General features: G+C 44.6%; 1 protein-coding gene across 1 annotated transcript in view; it reads left to right on the top strand.

Moving 5' to 3' along the window:
- The window catches only part of PRKCH (protein kinase C eta), a 236,760-nt gene that overhangs the window by 147,895 nt on the left and 67,669 nt on the right, over positions 1-21,196 (top strand). Inside the window, exon 10 of the mRNA XM_008070387.2 lies at positions 15,324-15,478. Coding sequence (XP_008068578.1) covers positions 15,324-15,478 — 155 coding nt within the window. The remainder of the gene's footprint in view (positions 1-15,323; positions 15,479-21,196) is intronic.

Below are 21,196 nucleotides of genomic sequence, written 5' to 3'. Positions count from 1 at the left end.
CACTCACCTCAGTCTCCCAAAGGCACGGGATTACAGGCTGAGCCACCAAGCCCGGCTCATCCCAGCACTTTCGAGGTTGAGGTGGAAGGGTTGCGTGAGCTCAAGAGTTCAAGATCAGGTTAGGTAACATAGCATGACCTTGTCTCTACAAAAAAAATTTAAAATGTTAGCTGGGCATGGTGGTGCACACCTGCAGCCTCAGCTACTCAAGAGGCTGAGGCGGGTGGATCACCTCAGTTCGGGAAGTTGAGGCCGCAGTGAATTGCGATCGTGTCACTGCACTCCGGCCTGGGTGACAGAGTGAGACTTTGACTCAAAAAAAAAAAAGAAAACCAAACAAGCAAACAAAAGAAACCTGACTTCTTGGATCAAAATCACAGTATGTAATATATTCTTGTTTTCTAGAACTTGAGTTTTCCATCATTACTTCATCTCTGATAAGACGCCAGCAGTGTCCATCTCTTCTGAGCCTAGAATGATCCAGGGCCTCTCATGAACAGAAACAGCCCTGTCAGTATAAAGTTAGCAGAGTGTAGACACTTGCCTCCTGGCAGGTTAGGATGGAAGGTGTCCATTCTGCAGACATGCACTGAGTGCCTGTGAGGTGTGGGGCTTGGCTTTAAGCCCTGAAGACACAGCAGTGAACAAAATAGAGAAACATCCCAGCCCTCATAGAACTGATGTCCTCATAGGGAACTTACAGGCCTGAAGCTCATGAACAGGTGTTCATAACGTACACTCAGCTGGGGACTCTCCCAGTGGCAGTTCCTGCGTTTTCATTTGGGACAGGCTCAGAGCAGCCATCTGCTTGCAAGAGTCTGGGGGGCTTATAATAAGCTGCAATTGTATATCAAGTGCTCCCTTATTTCTGTTTAGGATGCAGTGAATTTGGGACCCGATGGAGATGATGAGGGAGAGGACCTTGGCACTGTCTTTGGTGGTGGTGGGTTTCGCATCATTGTAGGGGTCAGGGGCCCAAACACAGGGTTGTAGTGGTAAGAGTAGCTGTCCCAGCGTGCTGCTTTTACTCATGTTGCTATTTGCTTGAGCTTCTTCCTCCCGCTGGGTAGACTAGTTGGTTCACAGATTGCCCCTGCATCAGGCTGCGAGGATACCTCATCCCCCTCCCTGGTATTAACCTGTACCATCAAGCATCGAGACTCTTCCTTTTCAAGGTTCCTTTTCCTGCCTTCCTTGTAAGCTATTACTTCGGCTCAGCTTCACCAGCAGACCTTCCCTTTCTGCTGGAAGGCTTTGGCATGTCCTGCCTTTTGGTTGGAGCCACCCAGGGAGTTCCTGCTTCCTCTTCGTGGGAGGCTTCCAACTCTTAGTGTATTTGTATAGCAAAAGAGACTGTGTTTTGAGCTCACTCCTGCCCACTTCTGGTCTGTCCTGATTTATCGTTAGGTGTTGCGAAGGGAGTCCTGGAACTCTTCCCAGAGCCTCTTAATTCCATTCTCGTGGTATATGATGTTTTAGACATGAAAATGATGTAATTTATAATTCCCAACCAAAACAAAGAGGAGAACCTTTCCAGCCCAACTCCCTCCGACCCATGTACTTTTTTCCATTTCTGTGCAGTGGACCATGGGAAGCGCTTGACCTCCTTGTTCCTCTGACTCCCCTCACCCCAGGAAGCACTGAGCCACAGCCTCCTGGATGTTCCCTTGGGGCACATGAAATGGAAATCAGCCTGTGTGATGGTAGGCCCAGACCTTCTACTCTAATGGCTACCAATGGTGAAAGGCATGATGAGTTGGATACAACCAAGAAAGTAGACAGTAAATATGACCAACTTGACCTGGACAGTGGTTAAAGTTTCTCTTCTGGAAGCTTGTAGAATGCAGGACCTGCTCACTCACTTGATGTGTCTCCCTTACTTGGGTTTCAGAGTGGATCTGCAGCAGAAAGTACCCTTCCACATTGTTCTGAATCTTATTCCCACCCCCTGGACCCTCACCAACAGGTCAGATAGTTTTAATCACCTCATGGCTGATGAATTTTCATTCTTTGCAGTGAAAAAAAAAAACACTTATTTGCATGGTGCAATGTCATTTGCTCTCTACTAACATTTGGGCCAGATAACCCTTTGCTGGGGGGTGGGAGGGACTGTCCTGTGCATCGTAGGAGGTTTAGCAGCGTCTTTGACAGACCTCAACTCACTAAGTACCAGTAGCGCCTCCCAGTTATGACAACCAAAAATGTCTCCAGACAGTGACAAATGTTCTCTGGGGGGAAGAATCTCCCCTGGCTGGAAACCACTGACTTTTGTGACTGGTGATCTGTCCTCAGTATGAGAAGTCAAGAGGGCTACTTTATTTTATTTTTATTTATTTATTTATTTTTTTTTATTTTTTTGAGTTGGAATCTCACTCTGTCATGCAGGCTGGAGTGCAGTGGCACGCTCACAGCCACCCCATCATTGACCTGCTGGGTTCCGGCAATTCTTCCACCTCAGCCTTCCAAGTAGCTGGAACTACAGGCATGTGCTACCACACCCAGCTTAATTTTTGATTTATTGAGAGACAAGGTCTCATCATATTGCCCAGGCTAGTCTCGAATTCCTGGGCTCAGGCAATCCTCTCGCCTTGGCCTCCCAAAGTGCTGGGATTACAGGCTGAGCCACCGCGCCTAGCCAAGAGGGCTATTTTAAATAAGGACCAAAGCAAAGTATGTCAGACTTTCTTTATAGAAATATGTGAAACCATTTTTGTTGTTGTTGTTCTGAGTCTGCAGAAAGGCACAATTCCTGTTGGGGCTCGTGACACCTCTCAGTGGCTGCACCGTGGCACTTGCAGGGACAGGGCCCCTGAGCTGGGGGAGACAGCAGAAGCAGGCAGGGTCTGTTTAATGTGAGTGAGGGCTAGCTCACTGCCAGCAGCTCTCAATGGTGAGGCCTGCTGCTCAATAAGGCAGTCTTCAGAGCCCCGGGGCATCTAGGGAGCAAAAGATCAGCTCACTGAGCATGTATAATAGATTGTGTTAAAAAGCAAACAGTAGAAATAGTGCAGTTTCTCTGGTTTTGACATTTAATAATTACACTTTCACTTTACCAACAAGGCATCAAATCAGTGACATTTTGTGAAAACCATCCTCTCTACCCTGACCTTACAGGGGACCCCATGAGTCAGGTTCCTGTCCTGTGTGGTACATAGAGCAAAGATAATCGGAGCTTTACGAAACCTTCCCCAGCCAGTGTGGAAAACTGTGCTGATAGCAACAGGAGTGTGCTTTGGGGGAGAGCAACTTGCTGGCTTATTTTTCTTTTGTTTTCCATACATGGAAATGTCATCTAAACTTAAAATAGAGATACTATAAGTGTTGTCTTCAAAACAGAATAGTCTCTACATATTAAAAGTAGACCCTGGCCACAAGAGACATTGACCATTTCTATATTGAATGGTGATATTGCACCTACCTTGCATTTTTAATTCAATTCAGGAAATGTTTATGGAGTACACGATTCATGCCAGGGACAAAACACATAAGGAAGAACAAAATGTGGGCCTGCCCATTAATTGCTTACAGTCAAAGGTCATCATAACACCACGTGATAGGGAGAAGAGAGTCATAACTGATCCTTGCGAAGCTTGGAGGAGCTTCTAGAAGATGGGCTGTCTGAGCCGTTTTGGGGGTGAATAGGAGCCCTACAGTCACAGGAGAAGGGGATGGCCTCCCAGATAGAGGTCACAACAATGCAGAGGCACTGAGGCTTCAACTGGCATGACGTGCCCAGGAAATCCCAAATGATGAGGCGGAGTTGCAAGACAGGAAATGTGGGGATTATGAAAAAGCAGAGTCCCGGTGGGCCTGCTGCCCTCTTCTGAGGAACTTAGTGTAGGTAAAAGGAGCCAGCAAAAGATTTTAAGTCTGTGAGCCACATCAGATGTGCATTCTAGAAAGCTCTCTTTCACTGGAAGCAGGCAGCAGATCTGTCAGGGATGCTGAGCTGGGACCTGCCTGCCCTGAGGCATCCTTCATGGGGTGGAATCAAGGGAATACTAAGGGGGTGGATGTGATAGTGCTTTGTAGGAGGGGGCAGAGTTCCAGCCATTTGGGAGCCAGAGGAGAATGGAATGGAATGAGTTCAGTTTCGGGAAGTTCGGTGATAAGACACTTGCTTTGAAGCACAGTGCAGATAGGAGATTAGATTTCAGTGTCATCAGTGTCCTCTTGTAGTATAAAATCTTTCAGTAGGTGTTTATAGAGGGAGAAGAGAGGAGACCTGAAAAAGGAATTCTAAGTAAGGGTAGAGAAGGGTAGGAAAAAGCTAAAAGAAGAATCAGAGCAAAGTAGTTTCACAGGAGGAGAAATCAAGTGCCAAGATGAAGTCAATTCACCAAAGGACCGGAAGATCTCTAGTGGATCTGGCATGAGGTTGTTGGTCTTATGGGCAATTGACTAACTGAAGCTTCCCTTCAAAGTTCACACTATGTCCTCTCCCCTGGATAAACCTTTACTCTGCTTCTGATTACTTTACCCCTCATCCTATTAGAACTGTGCCTCTTTGACTTTAGTCGCTATAACTTTAGAGTAAGGTCTGCATCTTTCTTCCACAATGGACAAGGGAGATCAGTATTTAGCCCAGGTTGTAGAAATGGTTTGGGACGAGATTGTGGGTGAGTTGTATGCTTGAACAGATCTTGTTCCCCAGCCACAGGGCCAGAGAATAGCTTGTTATGGCTGCAGTGGAGGAACCAAACTCAAAACAGCATGGACGGCACATACTACATGGAAATGTCAACCAGCATTTTAACACTGCAGAGCAGGGGGCGAAGGGGCAGAATCTCAGCCAGGGCATTCCCGAGCATCATCTTGGTCATCATTCCATAATGAACTTGGAATACTCTTGGCCATATTCTCTCCTTCTCTAAGTGGGCAAATGTCTCAGCAGACAACTATAACCCAAATCTCCTCCCACAAGGCAAAGTGTCTAATTCATACACAGATCAGAGGGAGAGATGAAATCTTGGTTGTCTTAAGGGTTTGCAAAGTTTAGGAATCTCTGTGATGAAAAATGATCTAAATAAATGCAATGGTATTTTTACTGTTTCTTCTATTGTCTATACCAACTAAGTTTATAAATATCTTCTGCAGACCTGTTCCAACTTGATACTTAAACCAAAATCTCTGTAAAGAGAATTGTACTGTATGAAGTAATAACTTAAATAAAACATATTGGGGATGCTTTTGTTAAGTGACTAACAAAAAATGAATAATCACCTAAGATACCCTCTTTGGTGAATCCAAGTTTTAGTGTATTTCATACAGGGTTATTTTTGATCAGGAGCCATTGGTCACATGCCCTTCCCAGCCACTAGGGGGTGCTCCAAAGATTAGTGTTGTTTCAATGATTCACCAATCAAAATTAAAAAACAATCAGCTACACTCAGAGATGTCTGCTTATCCAGGCTTATAAAAATTATCATGGCAAAGAGACTATACAGTTAATATCATGTCTCCTTATTACCATTAACTTAATTAGAAGTCCAGCTAATTGTAGCATTTCATAAAAATGACTTTGGGAGTAGTATACAACTGTTAACCATGGTCTTGAAGACTAATTATATCAGGAAATATCATGCAATATAAGTGAAAAGGGGAAAGATATGCTTTTAATTTTCTTCTTTTACTTTCTTTAAACATACTATAGAATGCTAAGTATAATCAGGACATAAGAGAGATATTAAATTTAGTTTAAATTACCTTGTAAGCTTTTTATTCACGCCGAAATTTCCAGTTCTTTGGAAGCTAAACACCATAAATAGTCTGTTTTTCTTTGCATTTAGGCTTCCATTTCTGGTTGTCAGGATTATGGATGATTTTATTTTCATTTTCTTTATTTTCCTCTCAATTTTTCATGTATTTACTTTGTAATTACATTCAAACTATGGACATATAATTACTTTTATAAACAGAAAAATGAAAACTTTATAAAGGGAAATGTGACTGACCTAATTCTCGTACTTAACTATTCCACAAACTATTTTAACTGTGGACAAGATATCCTACTTCTTTGTACTTTGCTTCCATAAAATGGTTTGGTAAAATTCATCTTAGCTAATTTTGTTTCACCTTTTCTAAAGTTCTAGTTTGAATTTTATAAGGAGACAAAAATGGCCTCCTGCTGTGTTCATTCCCTAAATATTTATTGACCCTTACTACGTTCCAGGCACGTGTTTGATGCTATTAAAGATATATCACTTAGGGTCGAATGTGATGACTCACACCTGTAATTCCTGCACTTTGGGAGGCCGAGGCAAGAGTATTGCTTGAAGCCAGGAGTTTGAGACCAGCCTGTACAACATAGTGAAACCCTGTCTCTAAGAAAAAAAACCCTACAACAAAAGTATATCACTTAGCATCTGGACTTTGCCTTCAAAGGTGGTAGGTCCCCTCTGGAAAACAAGACCAAATACACAGATCCAGCTCAGCCCAGCACAGTGGTACTGGGAAAATGTATGTGGACCAGAAATGCCGAAGGAGGCTCCATTAGGAAGGGAGGACATGTGCTCTGCCTTTGCTGTATCTCTGATCATATGCTACTGCTTATTTATGCTTTAAAGAACACCCTGGCCTGAATGCTTCACAGTGTGTTAAGCTGTAAGTTAGATTCTCTCTTAGTTTCTCTAGTCTAGTACGTATGCCAGAAAGCCTTGTCGGGTTTCATTATGAAAGATGGCTATAATGCATTCAGATTACCAGGAAAACACTTGGTCTTTGAAAAGAACTGTGTGTCCCTCCAGGTTTGAAATGCAAGGTCCTAAGGGCTTGTTATACTCAAGACATATTTCACCTTCCTGAAGAAGACTAGTCTCTGAGCTCAGACAGGATGTATCTTGCCTGTGGGCCTGACAGAGGGGTTGCTGGGTGATTGAATTAAATTCTGATATCTAGGCTGTGCAAAGTGATAAGTTTTTTTTAAAAATGAAGCCATTAAACTCCTTCTAAATGTTTCTCCCTTGAAGCCTTTGTAATCTTTCTTAATGTGGTTAAATTCATGTTGTTTCCAGTTCAGACATGGTGCAATCAGATTTCTTCATGAGGGTGCTTTTCCACTGTGACCTCTTTGACGTCAGTGACTGCTTCCTGTTGATCTAAACTCCCTGTTCACCCTGTAGACGACTTTGTCCGAGAAATATAATAATGTGGTGAAGTTCACCACTTTAGGAGAAGTTCAACACTGTGATGTCTGTTTCCGGAAATTTCCTTTCCTTTGTCATCGCCATCAGTAGCAGCTTTTGATAAAGAATGAGCTTGTCATTCATACAGAAACAGTTCTAAGCAATTCTTAGAACTTGGGCAAGTACACTTAGAAGTGGCTCCCGGCTTAACAATACCTTAAAGCAATTACTACATTATTCAGAACTGTAAGCATTGTTTGTGTTTTTTGAATTATGTCCCAAAGACCACCTGCATCTTCACTGTAATCCTGAGTACTGTGACTATTTCCTACCACCTTGGTTTCCAAACTGATGCATCTTCAAATGAGGCTTACATCTTTAACTCAAAGGGACTATGGATTCTTGTTTTAAACAGAGAGAAATCTTTCTCAATCTGGTTCTAAGAACGAATCAATTTTCTTTTTTTTTTTTGAGTTGGAGTCTCACTCGGTCGCCCAAACTGGAGTGCAGTGGCTGCTCCCGGCCACTGCAGCCTCGACCCGCTGGGCTCCAACGATCCTTCCGCCTCAGCCTTCCAAGTAGCTGGAACTACAGGCGCATGCTGCCATGCCCGGCTAATTTTTTTTATTTATTGTAGAGATGAGGTCTCGCCAAGTTGCCTAGGCGGGTCTCGAACCCGCGGGTTCAGGCAGTCCACTCACCTCAGCCTCCCAAAGGCGCGGGATTACAGGCTGAGCCACCGAGCCCGGCTAATGAATCAATTTTCTAGAAGGGGAGAATAGCTACATTAAAAGTCTTGCTTGCAATAATATGTTTGCAGTCCATGGGGGGACATTTGCTTTGCAATAATAATTATTATTATTGCTATAAGACCCTTAATGTAGAGAATATGAATTATCATTCAGTATTAAAACATTAACAAACTTATCAGAACTGAAACCTTGGTTAATGTATTTTATCAGATTTCGTTTTGTAACTCCTTGCTTAGCAAGTACTTCCAAGAAAGAAAAGTTCTTACCGGATCAAGGCCATTACCATGTGGCATCAGGAAATGTCCCTGCACCCTGGCAGCGGGACTGCTAGTCCTTCCAGTTCCTGGGGCTCCCTAGATCCTGTCCCACATGGAGGGCTGCGGGCTGCTGCAGCTGCTGTTTTGGCTGCTGTCTCATTCCTGTGTACTGGTGAGTGTGTGTGTGAGAATGTGAGTGTGGAATAAGTGTGAGTAGTGTTTGTGAGGGAGTGTGTATGATTGTGTGTGTGTGTGAGTTGTGTGTAAGGGTGTGTGTGGAGGTGTATGGGTGTGTATGCGTGTGAGTGTGTGTATCTCTGTGTGTATGTGAGAGAATGTGAGCATGTGAGTGTATGCGTGTGTGCACCTCCACCAGTCTGGGAGGCCCATGAGGGAGGTACCACCCCCACCCAGGCAGGCAGCTCTCTGCCTGCATGCTGCCTCTGTGGCTCAGGCTCTTCTGATGCCTGATGCAGCAGGCCCTCTAAAGCCCTCTAGGGCCCAGGAGCAGATGGCCGTGGCGGCTGATGCTGCAGTAGGTATGCTAAGGTTGAGGAGGATCATAATGATGATCGTTGCTAACTTCATTTGAGCACTTACTGTGTGCCAAGCACTATTCAAAACTCTTGACTTACATCATTTAATCCTCACAAACCTGTAAGTTTGGTTGCCCTGTCATTCCCATTTTGCAGATCTGAGTTTTGAGAGAGAAGAGAAATAGATCACAGCAGGAGCTCTTCTTGCTCCTTGAGCAACCCATCTTCACCACTGCATAGGGCTTTCTCTCAGCCATGGCAGGGGTTTGGGCACTGGGCATGAGGTCTCCTCCTTGTGTGATGCTTCTGCTGCTTGAGATTCTTTTTCTGGGCCCAGCACTGGGCAAGGAGGCACTTGGCTTCTGGTCCCGTCCTTACACGATCACTGTAGTTACAGGCGTCATTAGCCTAGATGTATGGTGTGTGTCTTAGTTAAAATTCTCCTGGTAGCAAAAGAAAACTTACTTAAGGCTGTGCCAACAAGGGAGAACTAAGAATAAGGGGTATTTCATGGAACCCAAGATAGAAACTGGCCAGGACTCTCAGGGGATCTGAAACTGGAAAGGAACTCGGGAAGTTTCCTCCTTGGCTAACTCATCCTCCTGATCTTTCGTCTCTGCCTCACTCTATGTTTTTGTTTTGTTCTCCCTCTTCTGTCCATCTGTCCATCCTGACTTTCACCACTCTATTATACCAAGGCATTCACATGTTCACACCCCCAAAGGTAGCCTCAGCTCCCTAATTCATGTTTCCCCAGTTCCTCCATGCAGCTCAGACTAAGTTAAAACCTCTTAGCTCAGTTTCAGGTTTCTGGGAAAGAGACTCCGGGGAAGCATGGCTTTGTCCAACTCATTGTACACAAAAGTCTTAACATTTACCCACGTGGCCAGGCTGCAGCACTTTTCTAAGAAAGGAATCACCAGGAGCCAGCCAGATCCCTTCATAGGTGTCCACCCCGGTGATCCTATGGAACTTAGCCACTAGTCCATGCTCCCTTTGCAGTCATCCTCCTTAGGTAGGGCTGTCCTGTCACTTGTACCATCTGGGCATATCACTTTCATCTCCCCAGGTGTTTTGTCTCTGACTCTTGTTCATATGATTGCCTGTCAATCTTAACTCTTAAAGGACCATCCTTCTTGAAGGGCTTTATAAAGAGAATGGCCCAGTTCAAGGGATGTTGTTATCCTCTTGCACCTGGGGAAGGAGCAGTTCGGAACTGATAGCCTGGGCAGAGCTGGCCCAGGCTGCAGCAGGTTAATGGAACCAGAGCAGCCGATGATGGGAATTCTGTGATTACCAGGCACCAGCCTGCTGGCCTCCCACACCTGTAACTTACACTGGGCACAGGCATGGGACAAAGGGATTTCAGAGCTGCTTTTATTCCCCCAGGTGTTCACTACCCCATGTTAATGACTTGCATTTGTGGTTGGTTGAATCCGGTACAAAAGAGGAGCAGAGGAGTGGATAGACAAAGGGCTTAGCCACTTGGCTTTAGAAATGAGGTTAAACCGGGTCTCTGGTCCTGGGGTTTCCTGCCACACAGGTCAGGGCAAATTTTACCTTAGAGGAGCTAAATGCCTTAGGCAAAGCTGTGCAGATATGCAGGTTCAGTTTCTAGGAAATTGGACTGCAGAAAACCCAAAATGGCTGTATGCATAGGTTTAAATACAGGACAGGTCAACTCTGTCACTTCTGCCTGGGGTGGGATTTGGGAATTCCTCCTTGTGCCGGGAATGACTCACAGCCACATAATCCATCATGCGGTACCTCCCTAAATGCAGGATTTCCTGAAATGCTTCATCTGATTGCTTCACAGTTGAATTTGTGAAGCATGGCTTAGTGTTTGTCAAGTAACCAGTGATGCTAATTCTTAAATAGCTGGAACAGACTAAGAGTCAAGTTGTAGGGGAGAGGTTGTCTTCTGCCTCCTTACAGAAGGTCAACTACAGGTCTCTGTTTTTTGAAGGTATTCACTAAATGGGAGGGCTTCTTGCAGGTCAATGGAATTAATTCCAAGGGAGTATGATTTCACTGGAGTGATTTGCTTTTATGGCAGATGCGATTTTCTTCTATGTGGCATATTCCAACACTTAATGAAGTCTTTTTCAAGTCAATCCCCATAGCTGCCACCTGTTTCACTCCAGACACTGGGCTTATGATCCTAATAGAGACTAGTAAGTGAGTGGCCATGTTTATTAATGGAGCTGAAGTTTGGGCATGGTGGCTCACACTGGTAGTCCCAGCACTTTGGGAGGCCGAGGCCGGAGAATTACTTGAGCCCAGGAGCTACCAGCCTGGGCAACATAGCAAGACCTGTCTCTACAACAACAACAAAAAATTCAAAATATTAGTTGGGCATGGTGACACACGCCTATAGTTCTGGCTACTCAGGAGACTGAAACAGAATAATCACCTGAACCCAGGAGGTCGAGACTACAGTGAGCCATGATCGTGCCACTGCACTCCAACCTGGTGACAAAGTGAGACCCTGACTCCAAAAAGAAAAAAGAAAAATGGGAGCTGAGACCCTGTAGTTCTCAGTTGTGGGTGACCTGGAATGGATGAAATAAAGTAGCCTGTTGCATTTTCTACAAACACTTGATTATGAAAACAGCGGTATGATTAACGTTAAACCTTACTCGGCAGCCCCAGCACCTGACAGCCTGTCTTCCTTTGCAGGCCCCTTACACTCCAGCTGTTCATTCTTCCTGACACCTCCCTCCTTGATACCCACTCTAGTGGGAATCGTGTGTCCTCAAGGCTGGGGAATTGACTCCTCTTACAAGTTTTCCCCCAATCCCACCCCAGCCTCCATGCTACTCAGGTGCCCAGCTCAGCATACCCCTGACAGTCCCTACCCCCCACTCCCACCTCTACTGTGCTTACCATGCTGGAGTGATGTGCTGACTGCGTGTCTGTGAGCATCCTAAGAGTAGTTGTGGGGTCTCATTAGTTTAGGAGGCTGGTTCCCTACCTGGGGCCTGGCTTACTGTATGTGCTCAATAAACATTTATTCTTGCCAAGAACCTTCAAGGAAGCACAAAAGATCTCGATCCAGTGGAGCCTTTGGGACCCAAACCAGAGCCAACCGATTCTCACTGTGGATGTCATTCCAATGGGCCTGATGGCCTGGCTATGCCAGGCAGCAGAAAGTCCATTAGGGGACAAGGGCAGTTATAGTGTCCCTTAATAAATTAAAAAATGAGCCAAGCATGGTGGTACACATCTGTGGTTCCTGCTACTTAGAAGGCTGAGGCAGAAGGATCACCTGAGTCCAGCAGGTCGGGGCTGTGGTAGCCACGAGCGTGCCACTGCACTCCAACCTGGTGACAGAGTTAGACTCTAACTCAAAAAAAAAAAAGGATGAACAGAAGTGCAAGTACACTGAAGGTTTTCTCACAGCAAAAATATTCTGCTCACCGTTAGACGTGTTTCTTTTTCTACCTGGAGACATTATTTGAGGTCTTTTATAGGAGGGACCATTCCTTCCATTAGGTCCTTGTTGTATCTCGACTGGCTTGTTTTCCCTTCTGCTTGCTTCAAGAGCTGCTTGTCTGGGCCCTAAACATTGGACATGCGAGCACAAAGGTGGGAACAAAAAACACTGGGCACTGCTAAAGGAGAGAGGGAGGATAAGGGCACACAACCATCCACTGGGTACCAGGTCCACTACCAAAGTGAGAGAGGGCTTGCCAGAAGCCCAAACCTCACCTGCATGCAATTTACTTATGTAGCAAATCCTCACATATACCCCACAACTCTAAAATAAAAATAAATTTAAAAAATAAATAATGAAATAGAGTTGTTTATAACCTGAAGGCTGTGATCGGTACCCTTTGGTCTAGGAGGTGCCAGACAAAAGGGCAGAAATGAGACTCTGAATGAAAAAAATAGGGGTGGCAGGGGCCCATCTTTTCACAGTTCTCCAGCTTTTGGTCCTTTGCCATGTGGCAGGTTTACCTCCACATGTGGTAAACCTGCCACATTTTGTGCAGTATCTGAGAATCTACCTCCAGGGCTGTGAGTGGGCTAGACAGAAGAGAAAGAGCGAGACCAGAGAGCAGAATTCTTCTCCTCCAGATCTGGAGTTAAGCCCCCAGGCTAGCTTTTTAGACTTTAGGTGTGTGAATTATTATTTTTGTGGAATGAATGAAGTTTTCTTTGGAATATCCTTATCTTTTGAGGCCTACTGCCTTAGAAACTCTTGCCAAGTATGCTCACTTACAGCAGCCTGAGGAATGGCCACTTCCCTGCCAGCCCAGTTTCAGCAATCAGGTGTTTAGGGCAGCTGGAATTCGTGTACCCCACCAATCAGACTCATGAGGAAGTTGAACTGGCTGGTTAAGGAAAATGTGTCAGGCTGATCTCCTTGCCCAAGGATGGCTCAGGTTGGTTGGCCTCCCTGTGGCTGCTTTCCCCTCAGATGGATATAGCATCGGCATCATAACTTCCTTTGCAACTGCAGATTTTTGAGATGTCTCCAGCCTGGGCTTACCCTCCACCCCGCCCCCTGTCTCACCTGCTAATTCCACCAGAGTCCTCTCGATTTAGAAAACACAGGACAGCCATTGTTTGTTAAAGCTCATCCCATCCCAGCGCTGCCTTTCCACTTGTCAGTCACCCTCAAATGAAGGTTGGCTGCTTAGTCAGATGCTATGCTTTACAGTTTTCCTGTTTGCGGACATCAGCCAGCCAGAAGAGTTGTGGTGGTGGTGGCAGTGGTGGCTTTTGTTTTTGTGACTCTTACTATTCCCTCTTCGCTTTTAAATTCTTCTCTTTAGCAGAAAGAAATGTGTAATAGATCACAGGGGATTTTTTTCCCTTCTAATTAAGGTATTACTTAAAATAGAGAATAAGAGATCATAAGGCAGACCGTCCCTGATAGGGATCAGGTGGTGACACCTCTGATGCAATAGGAGCTGAGCAGGAGCACGCACAAGGCTCTGCCCGGTGTTAGCCAGGACTGTGTAGAAACTCTGAGCAAAGTTGGTAGCACTTAAAATCCCAAATAAAGGTGAGTTCTGTGTATCTACTTCCTTTCGTAAAATACCAATTTTCTCACAAAATGACTCCCGCCTCTAACCCTCCAAAAGGCTATCACTGTCCTGAGTCGATAGCACTCGTCCAATGGATCGTGGCCCACTTTCCACTTGCTAGAGACCTCCCCTGCCCCAAGTAGGTGACCAGATGTTACACTTCCTCCATATTTCTTTCACAGGTTTTATCAGAATTTGTAGATTCGCTTATGTGACTTTTTTTTTTAAGCAATATATGTTTCTCATGCCAGACTCTATAAGAGAAGAGGCTGTGTCTGTCTCTGTGGGGTCCCCAGCAAGGGCTAACCCAGGACTTCCAAAGTTAGCAGGAGGGAATGAGGAAAACTCACTGAAAGAGTTTTCTGAAACAAAATGTTTTACACTGTAAATCTTAGAGACACCACTTTTTTACACATTTATTTCATTAAGCAGCCCTAATTTCTACAGTACTTTATTTATATCACTTGCATAGTACTTAGTACATTGTACAGGTAACTTTTTTTTTCCTCCAAGAGACAGGGTCTCACTCTGTCGACAAGGCTGGAATGCAGGAGCCTCAAACTCCTGGGCTCAAGCAATCCTCCCAAGCAGCTGGGATTACAGGTGCATGCCACCATGCCCAGTTAATTTTTCCTTTTAATTTTTTATTTGTAAAAGTGGGGATCTCATTGTGTTGCCTCCCTGACCTCAAGCAGTCCTCCTGCCTTGGCCTTCCCAAGGGCTAGGATAACAGATGTGAGCCACAAGGCCCGACCTGGTAACTTTTTGTAAAGAGTTCATTTCACCTGCGAGGTTGAGTCCCTTACTTACCATCTTTTTTTTTTTTTGAGTTGGAGTCTCACTCCGTCACCCAGGCTGGAGTGCAATGACATGCTCACGGCCACTACAGCCTTGAACTGCTGAGTTCAGGTGATCCTTCCACCTCAGCCTTCCAAGTAGCTGGAACTACAGGCACGTGCTACCACACCCAGCTAATTTTTTGATTTATTGTAGAGACGACGTCTTGCCAAGTTGCCCAGGCTGGTCTTGAACCCCTGGGCTCAGGCAGTCCTCTCACCTCGGCCTCCCAAAATGCTGGGCTTACAGACTTGAGCCACCACGCCCAGCCTGACTTAACATCTTTTGATGGACTGAATAGAATTTAAAGTAGAAGTCACTCTGAGGCTGCCTGCCATTCAGCTGCTGTTTGGCTGACTTTTTTAGAGTGTTTTTTTTTTTTTCTGAATTGTCCTCTGTCCACTTGAATGGACTAAAGTTCCTATGAGGTCTTTGTTTTCTATGATTAACCCCGCATGTTCCAGATGAACAGTGCTCACCTTTTAATTTACATTGCTCTCTCCAGGTCCACAGCCTCTAGAGCACAGAGCTAGAACTTAAACCCAAAGCTCTGGATGCTTCTCTACTTTTGATTTCACATGGAAATTAAAGGCTATGTGGAATTACCTGCAGGGGATCCAGATGCTCCTCTCCCCAAGGGACTTGAACCCACCATACCCATCACATGGTGCTCTGACCACAGTCAGGATGTTTCTTTGAATTCCCCCATGTGACAATCTCTTCAGGCCACATCCCTAGGTACTGTGATGCCAACTGGGTCCTCTCTTGTGTTTGTATCCAGGATCGTCTGTTTTTTGTGATGGAGTTTGTAAATGGGGGTGACTTGATGTTCCACATTCAGAAGTCTCGTCGATTTGACGAAGCACGAGCTCGTTTCTATGCTGCGGAAATCATTTCGGCGCTCATGTTCCTCCATGAGAAAGGAATCATCTATAGGTGAGTTTTGATTGCTGGTAGCCCCTCTCCTAATTCATCCCCCATCCCTTCTCCTGGCTTGATCTGTCCTGCCAATTCTCGTGATAATCAATGGAAATCTTTTTGGAATTAAATTCACAAAATTTCTAAGCATCCATTAGGATAAATGGTTGACATAGTGATAAACACTGCCTCAACACAAGAAATTACCTTATTTGTATTCATAAAATAGGCCAGAGAGCCTCTAAAGGGACTGTTCACAAATTGGTTCACCCAGGGATTGCTAAGGGCCTATGACAGCCAAGCCCTTGCAAGGTGCTGACCACATTGGTGTTCTCTTTTTTTTGTCTTGACATTGAAGGGAATTGGTTAACTGTGGGTTTGTTCCATGTTAAGAATCCACACCTAGACTGAAGAGTGTGGATAACTGTTGCTCTAAGTCACTGTAATAAGAATCATGGTCAGATGGGGCATGGTCCAACAGGCAGGAGCTAGGAGGTGAACTTTCAATGAGCAATGTCCTGCTTGATGGTATCTGCCATTTGTAGCCCCCTCTCAAATATTATTTGATTCCATTTCATGACACACAATTTTTTGATCATGATATACCCGTACTTTGAGCTCAAAATCTGGTTGATATTGTTAGAGCTCAGAACTCAATAGACATCAAATGAAACCCTAGTCAGAGAGAAGGTCAGGGAGGGTGGGAAATGTAGTAGTGGATGTTAGACAGTTCTCGTTTCTCCAGTTTTTCTTTTTTCCCTGTTGTCAATATCCTCCTACTCTTTAAGACACATTATAACCTAGTTGCCACATAAACCCTCCTTTTTTTTCTTGAGATGCAATTTTTGCTTTTCTTGGAGAAAAAATCACTTATATATGAGGTATGAATGTCAAAGTAAAGAATTTCCTGATTGAAGTTTGCTATTTATTAGCCTCATTAAGTACAGTTCCTTTTGTAAATGTATGACAATACTAACATCATTGTTAAAGTACATGACAGCCTTAAAAACAGTGGACATTCTTAAGTACCCTGGGAGTCAAAATAGGAGGAGAACAAGTAGTGAGACAAGTAAAGAATGCAGTAGAACTGGTAGAAGATGCCAGAAAGAAGTGAGACAGCAAAGGGGGTGTAACAGGCACTAGACAGACATTCCTTCCAATGAATTCTCAGTGAAGTGCCCCCAAACCTCAACTAGAGGTAGCTCTTTCATCATAGACCCAAGGCCCTGCGTGGTAGAGAAAGTGTTGCAGGACTGGGAACTGGACCTGGACAACTGCAGCGGCATCATCTGCTGGAAGGTCATCAGGAATTTCCACTCATTCTGAAGTTATAAGGCTGCCACAAGTTGCTTTAAGACAGCCTGTGTTTTGGGCTTTCTTGACCAGGCTCTGGTGATCTCATGGTGGTGCTATGACAGATTTTTTTTTTCCCCACTCTTTACTTTACGCCCAGCATATGATACATGAAGGTAACTGGTAGGATCTCTGAGGGTGAAGGGAACTGAGTCCTTCCCTATGGTAGTATCAGACTCTGGGCTGTGAGTTCCATTTTTTTTTTCCTCCTCTCTATGGCTTATCCATCCATCTCTGTTCTGCTTACCCCAGACAGAAACTTTTCCACATTTAATTTTTTTTTTTGAGTTGGAATTTCACTCCATTGCCCAGGCGGAGTGCAGTGGCACACTCATGGCCACCCCAGCGTCAACCTGCTGGGCTCGGGCGATCCTTCTGCCTCAGCCTTCCAAGTAGCCAGAACTAAAGGTGAGCACTACAACTCCTGACTAATTTTTTGATTTATTGTAGAGATGAGGTCTCGCCAAGTTGCCCAGGCTGTGCTCTAGCTTGTGAGCTCAGGCCCCTCACCTTGACCTCCCAAAGTGCTGGTATTGACCCACCATGCCCGGCCTCCATGTTTAATTTTTAAGGATAATGACTTTCCTCCTTGACAGAGACTTCTGTTGTAAATCAAAATAATAATAAAACTAAACAATAATAAAGCTAAGCTGAACACATGTTACAGGACCAGCACTTTATCTATATTTCTTTCTTAATTCTTCTATAGTCAGTAGTATTATTTGCATTGTTTAGATGAATAACTAAGTCTTAGAAAGGCTTAATAACCACACTGCTCTCTGGTAGTGAAGTCAGAATTCAAACCATGTTTGTAACCACTGGGCTAGACTGTCTCCTATGAGAGACTAGAAGATGTTGAATATCATTGAAGAGTCGATTTCTTATTCCCTTTTTGGGAACAACTTTAATTCATGAAATCAGGCAGGTTGAAGAAAAGCAGCATGGTCTAAACTCAGCTTTCTTTGATCCTCAGAGACTTTGAGTATTGGTGCCAGGCAGCAAGCTTGCTTTCCTGTGTTGGGTTTTACTACCTCTTGGTCTGCTTGTCTTATTTACTTTGAAATATGGTGGATGGACACTGTGACCTGATGATGTAATTTCCGTTGAAGCAGTGTCAGACCCCATCTTGAGACATTTGATGTCAATTCGTGGTATCTGTGGTTCTGAGAATGTATTTTAATTTACTCTTGGACTTGAACCCCATGTGCAGACTCTAACTGATACAGTTGACTTTGAAGGGAGCATATCTAATTAGGGTAGATTCAAATGCTATTTTTATCCTGTGGATTTATTTCACAGCATAATTTAATTCCACTCAGTTTACTGACTGGGAACAGCGTCTTAAGGATAAGCCTCTGAAAGCCAAGTCCTTGGAATTCACACGCAGTGAAGGGCACAGTTGGGTCACGGAGGGTGTGGATTTGTTCATCATACATGTCCCGGAATGGCCTTTATCAGAACTAATCTCCCCAGAAGATGCCTCTGATCTATCTAAACAGAGTTGTTATTTGTCTGTTTTGGGTTGTTTTTTGGGGGGGGGTGTTTGTTTTCCAGCAAGTTACAAAGATGGTACCATCTGCAAGTCATTGTTGAAAAGGACTTCTAATGGTGGAGGCTTAGACTATTTCCGACAGGAATTTCTTCTCTTCTAGCTGACTGTGCCCTGTATGAGGGAAGACAGACAGATTACATTTATGTGCTTTTCATTTTGTGTTCTGACCCTGATTCTCAGATATGTGCACTTGTATTTCATGGAAGAACAGAAGCCCAGTTCCTGGGAGCAAGAGAAGGGCCTGCCTCTTTGCCTTTGGTTGGAAGGTCTGGAACCTGCCATGTCCCAGAAATCAAGAAGAGTAGGCTGGGAAGTAGGCAGTCATTAAGTCAGCTTTGCTAAAGGGAAAAAAAGACTATTCATTCCTTTGTCCCAGGCTTCTTGGCCCATCAGGAGCCCAGACAGTGCTCATGAATAATTTACACATGGCTTTGACTTCTGCCCAGAGTCAAACCCTACAGAAAAGTTAGGGAAACAAAGGGGCATGCCTCCCATTGGCTGCATAATAGGCACCACTTTCCAGAATGCTTCATAACATTTAGCCGTCATGGACATTTCAACCTGAAACTCCTAACACCAGCCAAAAGACATTTGAGTTGCTGTTTTTGACAAAGTATGAAATATTGCATCTTAAATAGGAAAGGTGAGGTAGAGTTTGTAGAAGGTCATGGTTTAAATTTCAGTTCCTCTTTACCATGTTACACTTAAAAACACAGCACTTTCCAGTACATACTTTGCAGTTCATGAGTCTGACAACTCTCTGCCTTTTGCAGATCTGGGCATGCTGGTTGCCTGGTAATCACCATTTACCCCTCAAGCTCCAAGCACTTCCTGTGATACTTCGCCATCCCATTTTCCAGATGTGGCCCACAGAGGAAAGCTTTTCCCCACAGAGGATGACGACCAGTCCAGGCCTGATGTACTTACTGTCTTCTACTCTGTTGTTTATGTAGCACATTAACTCTTAAGGAAAATCACCTTTGATTTCTCCTCAACTGGAGAGAAAAGTATTTACTTAGTTTAACTTTAAAAAAATTTAAATTTCTGAAGATTAGCCGTCTCCCTCCAAGATAAGCCCAATTAAGCTAGTCTCTGAACACAGTTGTTGGATCTGTGTGAATATACCAAATTCTAACATCATCTAACTCTTGATTCTCAAGGATGATGAGAGGCTGCAGGTGCCTTGCTGACTCTAGATACCTGTGCAGTCTGAACTCAGCTGGGCACAGCCTTGCTTGGTAAGTGGCCCTCTCTATGAGCAGTGCTTTCTTGCTGAAGAATGCACAAGTGATCTGTTGCCAAACCCATTTGTGTGTTGGCTCAGTGATGGATATCACATGACTGAGTCTCTGCTCTCTCTAGTTCTTTTCCTCTGGAAAACTGTGGTGACATCTCTCAGATTCCCATCTCCTGGGGGCTCTCTTACTTCTTAGTATTTCTTTTTTTTTGAGTTGGAGCCTCACTCTGTCGCCCAGGCTGGAGTGTAGTGATACACTCACAGCCACCCCAGCATTGACCTGCTGGGCTCCAGCAATCCTTCCCCCTCAGCCTTTCAAGTAGCTGGAACTACAGGTGTACGCTACCATGCCTGGCTAATTTTTTATTTCTTGTAGAGATGAGGTCTTGCCAAGTTGCCTGAGCTGGTCTCGAACTCGCGGACCCAGGCAATCCGCTCACCTCAGCCTCCCAAAGTACTGGGATTACAGGCTGAGCCACTGAGCCCGGCCACTTCTTGGTATTTCTTGTCAGTAGACTTACAGAGTCCGTGATGTCTTTTTGAGCCTGGAATTTTGGACTCCTTCTGTTACCTCACTTATATTGTTACTCAATTCCATATTTATGTTCTACTCATTTTAGTGAGAAAATTTTTTTAGATAAAGATGAAAGTCAGATTTTGCAGCTCTGTTTTCCCTTTGTCAACTGATAGCATCATTTCTTCTGCTTCAGAAGCAGGTCTACTCTTTCTTGATCTGCTTACTGCCAAGACTGCTACAGATTATCATTTGTTGTTTATACAGTCCTTGTTTCTTCAGGACATGCTAGCTGTGAGAATACTCAATACATTAGTAGCTTTCACGTCAGAATTTGACTGTGATCCCTCAGCTGGGACTGATTCTGGAACTGTGAACATTTTAGTCCCGTTCCTGCCTCTTCTCTTAGCCTGTCATGCCTTGCTCTGCCAAATGTTGGCCTCATTCAGCGATAACTCTCCCACACTCACCAGAAAGTGGCCACCATTCCTGACTTTGAAAGATCCCTTTTCTTTCTTTCTTTCTTTGTTTTGAGCTGGAGTCTCACTCTGTCGCTCAGACTGGAGTGTGGTGGCCGCTCCCGGCCACTGCAGCCTCGACCTGCTGGGCTCCGGCAATCCTTCCGACTCAGCCTTCCAAGTAGCTGGAACTACAGGCACACAGTACCACGCCTGGTTAATTTTTTTTTGATTTATTACAGAGAGGAGGTCTTGCCAAGTTGCCCAGGCAGGTCTCGAACCCATGGGTTCAGGCAATCCACTCACCTCGGCCTCCCAAAACGCGGGATTACAGGCTGAGCCACCAAGCCTGGCTGAAAGATCCCTTTTCAAGGATGTGATGGAGAGCTCAGGACTTTCCAGCTTTATTAGAGTAGCTTGTCATTTCCCCCTAATAGAATCTTCTTTCCCACAGTGAAACATACTAGCCACATTTCTATTCCCTTGCACAACCTTCTGAGATCATTTAACAAGTATTTACTGAGCATCAGCTCTCTGCCAGGGATATGGACAATGTTGAGCAAAACCAAAAACCCTCCCTGGTGGAGGGTATGGTCTAGGGAGGGAGAAAGGTATTAAGCAA

This window comes from Carlito syrichta, unplaced genomic scaffold, assembly GCF_000164805.1.
Source record: "Carlito syrichta isolate Samal-C Ts95f unplaced genomic scaffold, Tarsius_syrichta-2.0.1 Scaffold313381, whole genome shotgun sequence".
NCBI lineage: Eukaryota > Metazoa > Chordata > Mammalia > Primates > Tarsiidae > Carlito > Carlito syrichta.
The sequence above is the reverse complement of the archived record's forward strand: the minus strand, read 5'-3'. Positions and strand labels throughout refer to the sequence as shown.